Source organism: Drosophila busckii, chromosome 3L (genome assembly GCF_011750605.1).
Source record: "Drosophila busckii strain San Diego stock center, stock number 13000-0081.31 chromosome 3L, ASM1175060v1, whole genome shotgun sequence".
Taxonomy (NCBI): domain Eukaryota; kingdom Metazoa; phylum Arthropoda; class Insecta; order Diptera; family Drosophilidae; genus Drosophila; species Drosophila busckii.
The window spans coordinates 7,467,485-7,484,795 of NC_046606.1; the positions used below are offsets into that span (position 1 = coordinate 7,467,485).

General features: G+C 38.8%; 5 protein-coding genes across 7 annotated transcripts; 3 read left to right on the top strand and 2 right to left on the bottom strand.

Moving 5' to 3' along the window:
- The first annotated feature begins 3,923 nt into the window (after positions 1–3,923).
- LOC108599104 (rhythmically expressed gene 2 protein) lies at positions 3,924–5,144 on the top strand. Its single transcript, XM_017985362.1, has 3 exons — positions 3,924–4,217; positions 4,272–4,360; positions 4,579–5,144. Exons 1-3 carry the CDS (start codon positions 4,060–4,062, stop codon positions 5,115–5,117), a joined length of 786 nt encoding a protein of 261 aa, XP_017840851.1. The 5' UTR covers positions 3,924–4,059; the 3' UTR covers positions 5,118–5,144.
- Positions 5,145–5,150: 6 nt separating this feature from the next.
- Positions 5,151–6,126, bottom strand: LOC108598290. Its single transcript, XM_017985363.2, has 2 exons — positions 5,641–6,126; positions 5,151–5,584 (listed from the first exon to the last, which is right to left on the bottom strand). Exons 1-2 carry the CDS (start codon positions 5,930–5,932, stop codon positions 5,172–5,174), a joined length of 705 nt encoding a protein of 234 aa, XP_017840852.1. The 5' UTR covers positions 5,933–6,126; the 3' UTR covers positions 5,151–5,171.
- Positions 6,127–6,588: 462 nt separating this feature from the next.
- Positions 6,589–14,450, top strand: LOC108600881 (tyrosine-protein phosphatase non-receptor type 61F). Of its 3 annotated transcripts, XM_017988700.2 has the most exons (7): positions 6,589–6,967; positions 10,664–10,837; positions 10,904–11,166; positions 11,230–11,596; positions 12,147–12,673; positions 12,756–12,881; positions 14,349–14,450. In XM_017988700.2, exons 1-7 carry the CDS (start codon positions 6,845–6,847, stop codon positions 14,383–14,385), a joined length of 1,617 nt encoding a protein of 538 aa, XP_017844189.1. In that variant the 5' UTR covers positions 6,589–6,844; the 3' UTR covers positions 14,386–14,450. The 3 variants fall into 3 exon arrangements, with proteins under 3 accessions (XP_017844189.1, XP_017844187.1, XP_017844190.1); XM_017988698.2 differs by lacking the exon at positions 14,349–14,450 and having other exon boundaries at positions 6,590–6,967; positions 12,756–13,718; XM_017988701.2 differs by lacking the exons at positions 12,147–12,673; positions 12,756–12,881; positions 14,349–14,450 and adding an exon at positions 11,694–11,820 and having other exon boundaries at positions 6,590–6,967.
- A 351-nt stretch (positions 14,451–14,801) lies between these two features.
- On the top strand, positions 14,802–16,570 carry LOC108598896 (tumor susceptibility gene 101 protein). The gene is made up of 7 exons (XM_017985657.2): positions 14,802–14,959; positions 15,033–15,117; positions 15,183–15,248; positions 15,298–15,573; positions 15,625–15,839; positions 15,896–16,251; positions 16,308–16,570. The coding sequence occupies exons 1-7, from the start codon at positions 14,915–14,917 to the stop codon at positions 16,492–16,494; spliced, it is 1,230 nt and encodes a 409-aa protein (XP_017841146.1). The 5' UTR covers positions 14,802–14,914; the 3' UTR covers positions 16,495–16,570.
- A 198-nt stretch (positions 16,571–16,768) lies between these two features.
- On the bottom strand, positions 16,769–17,229 carry LOC108599360 (transmembrane protein 258). The gene is made up of 2 exons (XM_017986164.1): positions 17,139–17,229; positions 16,769–17,080 (listed from the first exon to the last, which is right to left on the bottom strand). Exon 2 carries the CDS (start codon positions 17,077–17,079, stop codon positions 16,843–16,845), a length of 237 nt encoding a protein of 78 aa, XP_017841653.1. The 5' UTR covers position 17,080; positions 17,139–17,229; the 3' UTR covers positions 16,769–16,842.
- Positions 17,230–17,311: the final 82 nt, after the last annotated feature.

Here is a 17,311-nt window from a genome sequence, read left to right on the forward strand (position 1 = left end):
CAGTACAGTATGCCATGGCTATAAGCAATGCAAGCAGCAGTGTGCTAAATAAATATACAATTTGTAGCTTCACTGTACTTGCGCGTCTTGTATTTTAAATGCTAGATAATTTTGTAAATTCAAATTCAGTTTCACTTGCCCACAAAATTAGAAATTTAAAGCAAAACAACAAACATGCAAAAGCTACAGCAATAACAAAAATGTTTGCCTTTTATACAAGAGAAATAAAAGCAGAGTTTGTATTAAGTTAATACACTTACTAAACAATCTGCTGGCTGTAAGCTCCAAAGTCAAATAAAGCCAAAATAATTATTCTAATAACAATTTAAACTAAGCTGCTATAGCCATTTGCTTTATAGTCCCTTTGCCTAGTTTTATTTTAAACTCTCGCGCGCTGTCTCTTTCGCACAGCAACAATTTATCTATAGCTGTCTATTCGTTGTATCTGTTGCGTATTTAAGCATTGTCTGGGAATGCCCAGAGTTGTGTCTTGTCCGTTTGTTTTGGCCCAGGAATGCGTACGGCTCGTGGCACAGCCCGGCCCGGTCCCAGTCCCGGCCCTTTGGTCTGTGTCGAACCAACAAAAATACGATATGCATTCCATATACTTCCGTATGGTGTGTGTGGCGCACAGTGGGGTCTCCGCCCTTAATCAGCGCAACTCAATCATCGCAACAAAATAGCCAAAGGCATTTCCGTTATTTTTAGTACAAATCTAGCGAGCAGAGCAGAGCTGCTGGCATTTCCCCCCCATGTGGGTGGCTGGCTGGCTGCTCAGAATTTGTTACCAACTCGAAATATTTGGTTTATATTTTAATGAATCAGCGCTGCGAGTCATTCAAACAATTGAAAGTACCAGACCCAGCGCTGTTAATCAGCTGTACAAAGCTAGCTTAGCTCAAAAGCTTTGACTTGCAACAGCAGCAGCAGCAACATGAGAGAGAGTCAAGAAATTCTTGCGTTTTTTTCTTGGAATTCACTCAATAAACTCAAACAAAACCCAAACATTTAACAAAGCAGCAGCCGTGCCAGACAAAAAGTCCAACAAGACGTAGACATAGACGCTGCTGCTGCTGCTGCCACAAACAGACAAAAAAAACAGCAGCAGGAATTTCAAAGCAGCAGTTGCTGTTTTGGCTGTAGGCAAGTTGCATGTTGCATGTTGCCAGCTGGCTTAGAATTGCCAAGTTCAAGAGTTTCTCAATTACAAAAACGTTCAAAATTATTTAAAATTTAGTAAGCGTTAGCAAATTTATAAGAGGGACACCAATGCGCATTCATTAAACGGCTGCAAACTTTTTGCAGCATACTTTTTGGCGCTTAGCTGTAACTATGTAAAATTTAAGCATTTCTCAATACAAAAATTCTATTGCCGTTTTCTCTTTTAAAATTAGCTCAAATTTGCGTTCTAGCTTACATTTTCTCCCAATCTAAGTCTTAACTCCTGCAGTAGAAGCTGCTCTTATGTTTAACTGCATTCCAAGTCACCCAAGAACAGCAACAAGCAGCGTTAAGACAACAAGCCGAACCTAATCCGCCAACGAATTATGCGCGTGGCCAAAAATAACTTCGGCACCAACTAAAACTTCGTATCAAGCTTCGGCTGCGGCTACTGCTGGCGCTCGCTTCGCCTTTTGTTGTTGTTGTTGTGGATGCTCCTAAGCGAATCCTCTAAAAATTATTTATTAACATGGTAGAAATTCGCAAACAGGTTAAAACGAGCAATCAAAACAACAACAAAAGCAAAAGCGTCGGCAAAGCGTCCAAAGTGCAGATAATATTAAAAGGCAGTCAGTTGACTGAGCGGCGCAGTCGGCTCGCAGTCGAAGTTGGAGTTGCAGTTGGAGCTCTCGGCCCGACCGACCGACCAAGCCGACCGTCAGCCAGCCAGACAAACTGCCAGACACATTTCGAAAAGGGCCAACATGAAATTCCATGCGAGTCATTGACTTTATTATTATTGGTTCGCTGGCTGGCTGGCTGACTGGCTGTCTGTCTGTCTGTCCGTCGAGTTGGCGGTCTAACTGACTGCTTGACTTGGCTCTTAGCTCTTTGGCTTGCTTGAGTTTCTTGAGCTGTGGCCAGAGAGCTTTGAGTCTTGCGACGCTTTTGCTTGCTTAATTTTCTTGGGAAAGTTGCGAGCGCGCGTTGAAAGTTTTTTGTTGTTGTTGTTTTTGTTTTGCGGCCTTTTTTATACCCTTGTTTAGTAGCTTATAATGCTTTTGACAGCAGTTTATGGAATGATCCTTAATTTAATAAAGCTGCGTTTTAAATAAAATTTGAAAAATAAACTGAAACCATAAGAAACACATATTAAATGATTTAATTATTTCAATAATTTTTTAAAGAGGCTTGTAAAGAATAAAATTATGTATTTCAATAACAATTTTTAACATATGAAAAGTCTTTGCATTTTTTTCAGCATAACAGTTTCATTTTTTATCTATGCGCATTATCAAAAGCAATTCAAAAAATTTGTTAAATATTATGAATATTTATGCAATATATCAAGCGCAGTGCAGTCACATTTTTGCCATAAATTCCCAAACAGCTTGTTCTTGGTAACACTGCTTTGGGCCAAGTCGCAAATAAATAATGGCACATACTACTCTGCTGGCCAACAAACAAACAAGGACAACTTCAATGCTTGGCATTTGCGGAATTTACACAAAATGATTTTGTGTGTATTTTTATGTTTTTATTTTCTTTAGCTTTTGCCCTTCCATAGAAACTTGAAGCTAAGGCAAATTGATACTTTATTTATAGCGAAAACGCACAAAAATTGGCAAATACCGTACAAAAAAAATAAGGGAAAATAAATAAAACTGGGCGCAGTCAAAAGATTAAATAAGCAGAAAAAGTTTTTAACATTTTTTTTCCGCTTTTTTTTTTTGTGGGCGCGCGAGTCAACAAAATTCAGTGAAACGATCTGCGCTTAAACTTTTGAAGTGCACACAACAAAAGTAGACATGTGTATGTGTGTGTGTGAGTGACTGAGTGTGTTTGTGTGTGTGTGTGGCAGCACTTTTGGCAGATTGCTGCTTTTTAAGGTTTTGCTATTGTTGAAGGCCTGCAGCATGAATGAATTTATGCTTTTGTTATTTTTTCACTGGAATTTTTTTGTTGAATGCCCTTATGTGGCAATTTTTTTATTCGCGTTTGTGCACTTTCGTTCTCTTATTGCCTTTTGGGCTGCGTATACGTATGCACGCAATCAATAAAAGGATACAAATTTGTTTCAAGTCGGCAACTTTCGTTGCCAATTTCATTTGTAATTGGGCCACAATTCACAATGCCAAAAATTACTTTAAGCGCAGCTTGTATACCCTTACTTTGGGGCCAGCAGGTAGCCTGGCGCGGCTTTAGGTCAAAACAACAAAGACGTGCAAGTGTTTGTTTCTTTTTTTGTTGTTGCGGCTGTTTTCTTGCTTATTGCTTCCCACGCGCATTAATAAAACTGACACGTCTTCATATATGCGCAACTTTTTTAGCAATTTTTTTTGGCCGTTGGCCTCGAAAGCAACAAATGGCGCCAGCAAGTCGCCTGCTTAAACAAAATTCAAATGCGCGCTTCATATTATGGGTAAGCGTCATGGCTAAACGTGAAGTTGGCTACACTTAAGTATAGACAACAACCAATGTAATGTTGTGCAGCGCATGCACAGTCTGGCAACGCTAGCATAGCAAGGCGCGCATTTCGAACCGATAACACACACACACAGAGAGAGTGAGAGAGATAAAAGTTCTATATGTAAATCAATGTATTTGCTTAGATAAGGCGCTGCCAAAGCAGCTTGTTATTAAAAATACATAACTAAATCAAGCAGATAAACACATACGCACAAACAGCTGAAAAAGCGCACACATATTAACGAATAAATCTGTTGTTAACTGATAACAACAACTAGAAGCAGCAACAGCTGCTGTGCGGTCATAGCAGAAAAGTAATTACGGACTCAAATCACGTACGTAGTATGCCGGCCAGCCTCAAACGTAGCAGACGCACATACACCGCATATTGCTTATAATATATATACATAAAACGAAACCCCAGCAAAGATGCGCGCACTGAAACGCTTCAGATTGATAACATTCGATGTAACAAATACGCTGCTGCAATTTCGCACCAGTCCGGGCAAACAATATGGCGAGATTGGTGCGCTCTTTGGAGCGCGCTGTGATAACAATGAGCTCGCCAAGAATTTTAAGGCCAATTGGTAAGCCACACAAGTCAAAGGTTAAATCTAGTTTAAAGATTGTCTATGGCGCAGGTACAAAATGAATCGCGACTATCCAAACTTTGGGCGTGAAACCACGCCCCAATTGGAGTGGCAGCGCTGGTGGCGTCAGCTGATATCAGGTGAGTGAAAAGTGTAGTTTTGTTCAAAATAAGTTCGATTTTGGGTCAGCAAAGTGACCAAGGCAGCAAAAAAGATGAGCTGCTGAATAAATCGAATGATGTGCAGTGAGCTTACCGTTAAAGTAATAAGTTAATCTATATTAATCAAATTGAGCTTGAATTCATAATTCGAACAAGTCAAAGTACAAGTGCCTAATTAATTGAGTTTTATTTGACAGGCACTTTTGCGGAAAGTGGCGCTGCCATACCCGAGCACAAGCTGGACAACTTTAACAATCATCTGCTGGAGCTATACAAGACCACAATTTGCTGGCAGCCCTGCAATGGCAGCGTGGAGCTGTTGCAACAATTGCGTAAAGCTAATGCCACAGGAACGCCACTGAAAGTGGGTGTTATAGCCAATTTCGATCCACGCTTGGCTGCGCTGCTGCACAACACTAAGCTGGATAAGTACTTGGACTTTGCGCTCAACTCCTATGAAGCTAAAGCGGAAAAGCCACAAGCGGCCATATTTGAAAGCGCCATGGCTGTGGCAGGCTTAAGCGACCTTAAGCCAGAGCAGTGTCTGCATATCGGTGATGGTCCAACCACAGATTATTTGGGCGCCAAGCAACTGGGCTGGCATGCGGCGCTGGTGCATGAGAAGAGTTACACATATTTGGTCAAGAAGTACGGCGAGCAAATCAAGCGTGAGCACGTTTTTCCAAGTCTCTATGATTTTCACAGAAAGTTGAGCGACGATGCAGTAATTTGGTAGATTATAGAAATAAACAATTTAAATAAACACTTGCCTTTAATTTAACAATTATAGTTACGTCGATGGTTGTTTGGCTGTAAATATATCACCATAGGGATTCTGCGGTTTTTGACTTTCCGTATCGTATTGCGAGCCTATGGCCCAAAGCGATTCCAAATCGTAATGCTCACGTGCTTGTGGCGAGAATATATGTAAAGCTATGTTACCCAAATCCATGGCCATCCAATCTCTGCTCTTTTCGCCTTCGATGCGTGGCAGCAGATCACCTTTGCTGCGTTTGATTTTAAATATGCGGCGCACAAACTCCGCCGTGGAGAGCATATGCCGATAGCTTCTGGCGCTGCAGACTGCCAGATGATCCACATACTTTAGCTCTTCTGGCACATAGCAGACAAATATATCATCAACATTTTCCTTGCGCAGCAGCTGAACTAGATCCTCTATGTCAAAGACACCACGCACGCCGCCTGCAAAGAAAGAGTTTGAATTGTGGATTGAACACTTGAAATACATTCATACTCACGCTTTAGATTGAGTCCCTCATACTGATCCTGTTCAGCTGCCGCAGGCAACTCTTGCTGTTGATAGCGCGCCTCCTCCACATCAAAGATTTCTAAAGCCTCCTCATCGCGAAATATTTTATATTTATTTTGTACGCCGCTGGCAAAAGTTGGCTTAGCTTCTTTCTGTTCGGTTTTATTTCCATCCGTCGATGTAGTTTGCTCTGGTTTGCTAAACTCGTGATGGAAACCACGGACTAGGCGCAGACTGTTGCGTTTGCTGCATATGCAGCGCAGTATTTGTGTTTTTAACATGCTTTCCACAACAAATCAATGTTACATCACAGAGCTCCAATAAATTTTAGTGTTCCCGTAGCGCTTGTGTATACTTGCTTATAGAATTTGTCGTTTTAAGTATTTGTTTGCCAAGATATTTGATCCACAGCCAGTTTCTTACAATTTATTAAAACAAAAACCTGTAACAAAAATATTTCGCGCTATTTTCATTTTCAATTGTGGTGGATGACACTTGCAGTAGAGCTGTTTAGCACCTAGCAACTCTACTTCGAGCTCGAACATTGGCTCGCACATATGTTGCTCGCACCGAAGCCCAAGTGCTGCACTTTTATAGAATAGCTGTTAGCTAGATTTCTAGCTATTATACATTTGATTTTTAGCTATGAATTCGTTATTTTATAGAACCTTCTATTATATAAATAAAAGAACATATTTACAGAAGCACACATTTTGTTATTTGTAAATACACAATATAAAAAACGGTATGAGAATTATAAAGTTCTTTTGAAAACAATGCATATTTTATTTACATACATTTTTATTCTTTGTATATGTTTTACATTCTAGATATAAAACTGTTAACATAAAAATGTAGCAATTTTAGTTAGCCTTTTTTGCATTCGACTATTTTTAGCCATTTTTCATCATTTGACTATTTTAATCCACGATATTCTGGCAACACTGATGGTGGTTGGCTTCGGCGCTGCGAGGTTTTAATCAAATATAATCAAATATTAGTGAATTATAGTTGAAAAACATTGTTGTACATGCGTTGACGAAGTTGGAGTGCGTGTATGTGATAGTGTTACGAAAGCAAATCAAGTAGAAACAGTGCGAAACGAGAAAAAATTGCTATACAAAATTCTAAAATATCACAAAAAAAAAGTTGACTGTGTGCGGTGCAACAATAAAAAGCAAAAATAATATAAAATGAGTGAACGTGAACAGCAAACAGTAATAGCGACGACAAAGGATAATACGCCAGGCAGGCTGAAAATCGAACAGGAATATAAAAGCAGAAAAAATGGATCGGGTTGGCTTGGGTTCTACAAGGTGAGAAGCAAGCAAGCACACACACACATACATACATACATGCAAGCAAAAACACTTGCACACAACACAAAAATACATACATGTGCACCTTTACACACACACACACACCCACAAGCGCTTTTTATTCCTTTTTGATACGATTTCCACGAAAATGTGATGAGTGCGCAGAAGGCTTCTTCTCCTGTTGCTCTGTGCACTCGAGCGTTTGCTACAAAACAACAACAAAATATTACCCAAAAATATGTATTTTCTCGTTTATTATACATAATTGTTAATTCTGTATTGATAAAAGACATAGCGGCATTGGCAACCGAGTTCTGCGAATTCTTTGTAGTTACTCCTCATTTGGTTTTTCCTAGAAATGTGTGTGTTTTGGATTTCATTTGTTTTGATTGCCTTTTTGGGGGCCCGGTTTTCTGATAAATATTTTGCCACTTGAAACAATTTACATGTGCAATAGCCCACAAAGCACTTATGCTCTTGCTCCCTCTATCTAACGTCGGTCGGTCGTTTGCTTTGCACAATTTTAACTGTTAAGAGTGCTTTGCCAGAGTGAGAGTGCAACTGGCAGTTTACTGTTAGAATTTTAGTTGGCACAGTAAAAACTAGCTAAAGTATGCAAACCAAACAAATCAAAAAGTTGAAAATTTACATACATAATACATTTATTTGCCCAAACAAAAAGATTTAACACTTTAAGTGTTTATGTTTTTGTTTGCTTTAAGTTTGTTCTAAGCTGGCTTTACTTTATTAACTTTTTTTGCCTAAAAAGTTTCATAGAAACGAGCTTACCTTGCAAGTAGACAAAACATGCAAAAGTCTGACACACACACACATGCACACAAACAACACACACACACACACACACGTGAACAGTTAAATTTCTTGCGCTTGGCACAAAGGGCAATGCGTTTGGGGGTATGGGTAACTGGGCTCTCACTCTTTCTCGCTCTCTGTGGCTCTGGGGTTTCTTGTGCTTGCCTTTTCCTTTTGCTGTTTCTGCTGTTGCCGTCGTCTGCGTCTGCGTCTTTTGCCTGATCTGGAGTTTCTGCTTTATGGCCAGTTCCGGCGAAATGTGTCTTCAGCTGCTTGCCCATGCCCGGTGCCCCGTTTCTCTGTTGTTGTCGTCTTTGGCCACTCACTTCAATTTGGATTTCACGGAATTCAACTTCGCAGTTAGGATGACATTGCCTGACTGTGTGTGTGTGTGTGTGTGTGTGTGTGTGTGTTGGGTATATATATATTTGTATCTGTGTGCATATTATATTCCATTCTTCTGTGTGTATTTGTGGGTGTCCTTTGTAGCAGGATAATCTAATTTTCCAACTAACTCGCATACAGCATCAATTACAGTGCGAGCAAAATTAAAAGCAAATTGCTTTTCGCTTGAAAGCGTCCCCCACACACTGCAAAATGCACATTTCCAATGAATTATGCGACCCAGGTCCACCCACTACACCCCTCTACCATTAGCCCACATAAAATGAAAACCGTAATAATAACAAGCACAGTTTATTTATTGTTTATTGTTATGCTTTCTGCGCACTTCGATACATAAATAACATAAATACATGAATACTTATGGTATGTACATTATGTATATGTATATATACAACTGTTTGTTTGTATGTATGTATATACATTGTTATGTGCGGGAGCTTTCTTATGTTGGTGTTTATCACCTTGCTTCCTTTTGTGTTGCTGATTCTTCTTCTACATTTATGACAGCTACAGCTCAAAACATTGTTCGACGGAACACGAGATGCTTTACATTCTCTTTCCATCTATCTCTGTTTCGCTCTCTTCTTGTCTTGCTCCGTCTCTTTATGCAGCATGCAATTTATTTATGCACACAAACATACAATATGCATATGTAGCATGCATCCCATTGCTGCAGTTATTAGATATCTCGACGCTTTTGGTCTTTCATTCAGTTTTGGAATCTCCAACAATTGTTTTGGCTGCAAAGAGTTCAACAGAATATGTTAGCTGAGCCAAGTGAAAGGAAATGGCAACATAAAAACGATCTACGCTTTGTTGCAATGTGGAATAATTTCAGAGTAATGTTGCTTCTACTCTGGATGGTTCAAATTTTGTTTTTTCTTAAAATATAGTACTCAGTTTTTTTTTTATAGATTTTTAATCTTGATTGTCGGTTTTAATATACATAAATCTTCTACATTCACAATCTTCAATTTCAATGGAAATGTTATTTTAGACTAACAGGAAGTATACACTAATTACCGCAATAACATCATTATATATCCCGGGGGTTTTCAACTTGTTAAGATTGTAATTGGGATTCATTACTATAGGCAATTCATTCACTCTATGTAAGGAGCTTTTCGGACAGTCTACTCAATGTCTGCCATATGTATTTTTGGTAGAAAATTATAGTGCCGCTTATATTAAAATGGCATAAAAATATGAATGACTGCAATAAAATCCATATGAACCAGATGTACGAATGTATATAATACTGATTGCTTAATGTGTATTTGTATTGTAAATGAAATCCGTTATTTGTACATCCCATATACACACATGATTGACGATATAATAAAGCCAGCCACAAGTCAAAACGAGACTCAGTAACAGTAGCGATAACACTTACTCTACTATAGGCCTATACAAACATGTAAATCTCAGAGAATATTCCCACTCTCTTCCTAACTCTCTCGCTCTCTGTCTCTTTGTGCCTTGTGTTATCGGGCAATGTGCTTTAGTACAATTGAATTTCATAATACTGTCAGAGGCAGTTTTTAATCACAACTTTAATCTGAATCACTTCAATTAATGACAAATACTGTCAATTAGCAGCCCGAATTGAAATCAGTGCTAAAAGCAAGTGTTTCGGCTTGTATGCCTCATGCCTCATTACTCATTACATCCATTACAACCACACCTACTACAAACAAACACTCCAAAAGATTGGCTCAATGCAAATTGGAGCACTTTACTATATATACAGCTTAAGTGGGAGAAACTCTAGAATCTAATGACATTGAACTTGTTATACACTTGAGGCATTGTGGCTTTTGTGGTATAGTGACTTACTTGGAGTATATGTAACATTGCAATCAATACATCCACCTATTATATGCTTTAATTAATTGCCAGCTTGAAAATAAAAGTTGATTGAGCAGAGTTATTCATAAAAAGCAATACTTACAATAAGATATAATCGTAAATCTTAAAAGTTTAATACAAAATTGTTCAAATGAAATTGAACCAATTGTTGCTATCAATTAAAAGGTTTAATTAGTCCACAAAGTAAGAGCATTCAATTGTGTTTTTGCCAGTTTTGCTTTTAATTTTCCTAGTTGTCTTAGTATTTGTTATTTTCCGATTCGTTATAGCATGGAAGATAATACAGCTGATAAGCAAACAATCAAATGGTCATGCCAAAGATAATACCGTTAGCAATGCTTTGTACATACATCTATAGATATACAAAAACATACATATGTTTGAATTAGTCATGCTAGCGTGTCTGTCTCTATGGCTAAGAGCACGAAGGAGGGTCAGGCAGTCACTGGGCCAAGATAAGAAACTGCGGCAAAATTGATTAAGAGCCTGGGGCTATCCCAGTAAAAAAAACAAACAAGCATGCACATGCTTGTACATCAACATTATGTGAATCACATTAAAGACTTCCCTCACGAGCAGTTAAAAAACTGATTTTACAATTCACAGGAAATTTGCGAAAAGTCCGATCGCGAGGCTAAAGAGAAACAGTTTACGACACTGGAATCGGAACGCCTAGAAAATCGTGGACTGAATCGCTATAGAGATGTTAATCCCTATGATCATTCACGTATTGTGCTAAGGCGTGGCAACGTTAACTATGTCAATGCCAATCTAGTTGAGGTGAGTTAAGCAAATTAATTGAAAGATTTATATTGTTGAATCGAGCATTTTCGTTTGAATTAACAGCTGGAGCGCGCAGAACGTCAGTACATACTGACGCAGGGACCACTGGAGGAAACAGTTGGACACTTTTGGTTAATGGTCTGGGAGCAGGACTCTAGAGCTATATTGATGCTCAATAAGCTGGTGGAAAAGAAACAAATCAAATGCCACTTATACTGGCCCGATAAGCTGGGTGCCGAACATGCGCTCAAGCTAAATACTGTTAAACTATGCGTGGAACTTATCAAATGCGAGACGTATCAGAACTATGTGCGAAGGTGGTTCAAGTAAGTGAATACGCATAGTAAGCTGAATCTTTAGTTAATCTTTAATCTTAACTCTGCAAATAGATTAACTGATCTCGAAACGCAGACAAGCCGCGAGGTGATGCAATTCCATTATACTACCTGGCCGGACTTTGGCATACCCAGCTCGCCGGATGCATTTCTCAAGTTCTTGCAGCAGGTGCGCGACTCGGGCGCTCTAAGCGTCGACGTTGGCCCAGCCATAGTGCATTGTAGTGCGGGCATTGGACGATCGGGCACATTTTGCCTGGTGGACTGCTGTCTGGTGTTGGTGGACAAGTTTGGCGAATGCAATGTATCCCAAGTTCTCTGCGAGCTGCGCAGCTATCGCTTGGGTCTCATACAGACTGCAGATCAGCTGGACTTTTCATATCAGGCCATCATCGAGGGCATCAAGAAGCTGAACGATCCCGTATGTATGCGCAGAAAGCGCTGTCGTAGATCCTTACGTTAGCACACAAAACGTATTGATATAATGAACTACAAAATTAATATGCTGCCGATGCTAGATGCCGAATACGAATGCGCCAATGCGAAATGCAGTGTGAGCAACAAAGCGAGCTAAGACCAAAGAGTGCCAAAGCAACAGATACTCAAACTCAAGAGAGAACATGAAATTGTTTGTAATTTTAAATGTGATGTAAATTCAATTTGGAAATAATTATTTAAGAAAATGTTGTTGGTTTTCTTATTGTAAATAATTATTTATGCAAATTTTGTTAATTGTTTAAACTGTTTGTGCTTTAGTCTCTGCTTGGCTTGCTCACATTAATACTTAAGCTCACATCACACACACACATAGGCTGTAAATTCATTGGCTTTTGTAGCTCATTATACATGCAAACCTTTAAGCTTTGTGGTTAAAAGCGTGCTAAGTGAATCATCTGTTTGATTCATTTAGTGCACTATTAGTCAATGCTTTGTTGCTAAACACTCTCTTCACATCCCACCCCACTTTGCAGAGCTTTCTTAGCGCCGAGGAGCCCATCTTGGGCAACGATGCGTATGCACAGACACAGGATGAGCAGCCGCCACCATTGCCGCCACGCTCGGATTCATTGAATCTGCCATTGGCGCCCAGCGCCGGTGGTGTGCTCTCATTGGACGTGCGTGCCGCGCATGCCAATGGCGAGAGCATAGAGCTGAGCAGCAAGGATGCCCTGAATAACATAATCATTAAGCCGCATGAAATTATAAATGCCGAAGTGGCAGACAGTTTGCTCAACAATCGTCCGCTGCCGCCGCTGCCTTCGTTAGCGCAGCATAGCGAACAGGATTCGGATAGCGACATAGAGGAAGACTATGAGGAGGATGATGTGGACGATGATGATGACGATGATGATGATGATGAGGACGAATATGAGCACATTGATCAGCTGGAGCACAGCAATGGAGAAGTGCTGCCCAGTGCGGATGATGTGAATGCTAACAATGAAAAGTCTACTACGGTGGAGCATAACAAAGCCAATGGCATTGAGGCGACAGCGAGGTGCGTAGCTAAAATGCCAACAGAAACAAATTTCTTGCTACATTAACTAATGTTTATTGTTTATCTATATTTTTTATTTCAGTACCGACTCGGAGTTGAAGCGACGAAAACGCAACGAATATCAGTCGAGTTTGGAGCAGAAGGTTAACGAGATCAAGCGCAAGCAGCGCGAGAACGAGGACAATCAACAGTCGGCGAAAAAACGAAGGTCATTACTCACATATATTGCGGCAGGTGTTGTGGTGGGCGTCATTGCAGCCTATGCCTATACGAAGCTAGCTTAAGCTCCCCCCAACCCCCAACCCCTTTGCCACTCCCACTCCCAAGCCCACAATTTCCCTTTCCAGCTTATCCTTACTCCACACCCTCTAATCCCCGCTCCTTAAACCGTTTTTCTAGCCAGGAAATAGAACGTAGTTGTAGCAATTAGCAGCATGTAGCGTGACAATGATACCCAAATCTATACTTGGGCATTTATATATATTTATATATGTATGTGTGTATGTAGCTATTTTTTAACGAGCTAACATTAAATGTAAGCGCAACACAAATACACGCACACACAGACACACACACAGACAGACATTACGCATACGCAAGAACAAAAAACAAAATAAAAATAAATACAAAATGCGAAAGTAAAACAAATTGTCGCAAGTTGATGACAATGCATTTTAGGGAATTTTTTATGAAGTATACTATATAAAAAAAAATGAGACACAACAACAAATTTAAAAATTTGCGCCATAGACTGACATTTTAGAACAAATTGTTTTTTGGATACACTGAGCGAAAAATATATATGGAACAGAACAAAGTACACCTTAAAACAAAAACAAGTAAAGCTTAAAGATTAGATATTGATATATAATATCTTTGCACTCGCTAAACTATGTACAATTTATAATATTTTGGTATATGCAATTAAATATATAAACCATAGCCACACCACTTCCAAACAACAATCGCCCACAAGACTTGCTTCACTTGTTATTAAACACCAGCAAACATTTCGCACAGTCAATGTGCCAAAAAAAAAAAAAAAGTAAAAGTTTAAAAGAAATATGCTTTTGTTGGTATTGCGCACATACTTAGCCCACTAACTGTAACCAAAAGTTTAACAACAGCAGAAGCAATAGCAATGTATGCAAAATAGAAACTTATAAATAAACAAAAAAAAAAAAACTATGAAATGGTTTTATAGCCGTAAATAGCATACATTTAAAATATTTTTATATATGTGTAATTCATAAAATATAGAAGAAAGTAAACAACACGATAACTAAAGCTTCACAACCACCAAGGCGAGAGCGTAAACCATACGACGAATTATGATAATGACTTTTTATAAAAATAAAAAATATACATATTTATACACAGATATATACACATATATTTAATGAAGAAAAGTAACAAATGAACAATACCTATAGTAATACCTAGTTAACTGAACATTGGCTAAGTAACTGACACACGAACACATAAAAAATATATATATATATATATTAATATATATACATACATACATATGCCTAAATAGTAAAGTGAGAAAAACCACAAACGAAAGTATTCAAATAAAGTTATATTTAAGATACAAAGCCAAGTGTTCATCTTTTATTTATTATTTTTTATAAATTTATGATTTTTGTGTTTTTCTTTTCTCTATTTTTTGCAGGCAATCCAAAAAACACAAACTTAGCAAGACTGCATGAATAAAAAACGGATAAGCTACAACAACCACAAGAGCTGCACATATTATCTTTGCCACTAACATACATTGAATAATAAAAAATATAAAATTATCATAACTTTAAATTTGTTTCAAATTAAAAAAAAAAAAGTAACGTATGGCTTAACATTACCTTAATGTAAAATGTCTGTTAGCAAAATTCATACGCTTACAGCATTATGGTCACACAGTAAAGTTCTCAGTGCTGAAAAATGTGAAAAGCCGCTGGTAGCAGTAACAATAAAGAAAGAATTCTACAAATATCATAAAATTCCTTTGCGCCCGCAGTTTCTTTGGTTTAATTAGTTCAGTGGCGTTGTTTATTTAAAGTATTTTAAAAGAATAAGTTTAGTCATCAATCCAAAATTATCGATTACATCGATTTGGAATCGAATCGCTTACCAGCTCTAATGCGAATAACAATAAAGAAATTATTTTGTTTAAGCAAATATTGAAAAAAAAATTAGTAGTTGGTGTAGCAAGTAAATTAATCAGCGCAGAAGTTAACAAGCATGCCAGCCATAGAAGAGGCGCAGATAACAAAATATTTAGCTAAGGTATTTTTCAATGATGACTCATAAACTCCAATCGAAACGCAATTAAGTTTGATTAATGTTGGTTTGCTTTTAGTATAAGAATGTGAGTGCAACACGCAAAGATGTTATAGATGTGGTTACCACATATCGCAGTTTATCTTATGATTTGCAGACATTTGGTGAGTACAAAGAGCGTCAGAAAGGAAGAAGGAGAGCACTCATCTTTTTATTGTTGTTTTAACAGTTTTTAATGATGGCAGCAAAAAGGATTTGTTTCAGCTGCAGGGCACCATTCCGGTGGTGTACAAAAGTAGGTTAATTTTGTAAATTTAAAGCGATTATTAATTGATTTTTTGTAGACAATACGTACTACATTCCCATTTGCATCTGGCTAATGGACACTCATCCTCAAAATGCGCCTATGTGCTTTGTCAGACCCACACCAACAATGCAAATCAAGGTATCCATGTATGTGGATCACAATGGCAAAATATACCTACCTTATCTGCATGATTGGCAACCGCAGAGCTCGGATTTGTTATCACTCATACAGGTCATGATTGTAACCTTTGGCGATCATCCACCAGTGTATTCAAAGCCCAAAGAAGCAACACCGGCACCATATCCTGCCAGCAGTATGTGCTCATGATGCAATTTATTACACTTGCTTATAAAATTCTCTACAGATTATATGCCTCAACCAGGGGGCGCTGCTGGCAATAGCTATTTGCCTTATCCTAGCGGTGCAGGCGCTGGTAATTTTCCACCTTATCCTGCTGCTGGTGGTGGTAACTTTCCACCATATCCTACCGCGGGACCAGCAGGTAATGTGGGTGGTGGTGGCAGTTATCCACCGTATTATCCACAACCAGGTGGTTATCCCGGCAGCACTGGTGGCTATGTAAGTTACTCAAAGCATTATTAAGCGTATATTTGTAATAATTGTTACTTTAATAGAATCCTGCTGGTGCTGGGTCTGTCAGCTCAACGGGTACGATCACAGAGGAGCACATAAAGGCCTCGCTGATTAGCGCTGTGGAGGATAAGCTCCGCCGTCGTATACAGGAGAAGGTTAATCAGTATCAAGCTGAGATTGAGACGCTGAATCGGACCAAGCAAGAGCTGGTGGAAGGCAGCGCTAAAATTGACGCCATCATCACACGCTTAGAGCGCGAGCAAACTGAGCTGCAGAAAAACATTGGTGTGCTAAAGGATAAGGAGCAGGAATTGCAGGAAAGTTTGGACTCGCTAGAAAACGCCGAAGCCATTGATCCCGATGAAGCAGTGACCACTACGGCGCCTTTGTACAGACAGTAAGTGCATTTCTTCGCTTTCTGTTGACTTTGCATAATACACTTTTACTTTGCAGATTGCTTAATGCATATGCTGATGAGGCGGCCACAGAGGATGCCATTTATTACCTTGGCGAGGGTCTGCGTGGCGGTGTCATTGATCTGGAAACCTTCTTGAAGCATGTTCGCACACTCTCACGCAAACAGTTCATCTTACGCGCCACCATGCAAAAGTGTAGACAGAAAGCTGGATTGGCTGGCTAGTTGACATTATTATCCCTAATATGTTAGCAACATATACTTATATGGAAAAATATTCACCGCTGGTTTTTATATAAGTTTTAAAATTGAATCTTTCAAATTAAATATATATGTATCTATATTAAAGTTGAGATTTTTAGTTTAGTTCGAGTATCGGTCATTTTGTTCAGTTATTTATTGCCATAAAATACACCGGCTCGTTTAACATCCAAAGATGATCACTTATTTAAATTAGGTGGCGAGCTAAATGGGATACTATTGAAGAAAACGACACAACTCTAAGTTAATACATTTATCGGTAAACTCCACGCCCACATGCTTTATTCTTATTCACAAAAACGGAATGCTTGATCATACGTAAATACCAACAGTTAGCAGTAAAAATACAATGCCAAATCCTAGGAAAATCGAGGCACACAAACTGATTAGCAACTCCTTGATGAGCGGACGCTCTTTGGAGTTCTTGCGCGAGACCACAAATATAAAGAACCAGGCGGTGAAGAAAGTGCCGATAATTAACAGCACAGTAGCGAGATGTGGAAAAACCGCTGGGTTTACAGGTGATAAATAGCGCTGCATGTGCTCCATGCTATAAACATTAAAAATACTATAGCTTTACACTAAATACTTTAGTTAATTTAACTTACATTTGTTTTAAAAGTTTTTGTTATTTTACACAAATCGTACGTGGCCGGCTGTCAATATAGCGTTAATGGATGACAGTGTGTTGTATTGCAACCCCAACTGTTAACAGTTAACAGCATGTTCATTTACATAAAGACGATTCACAACCACAACGTGCTCTCGTTTTTCGTTCGTT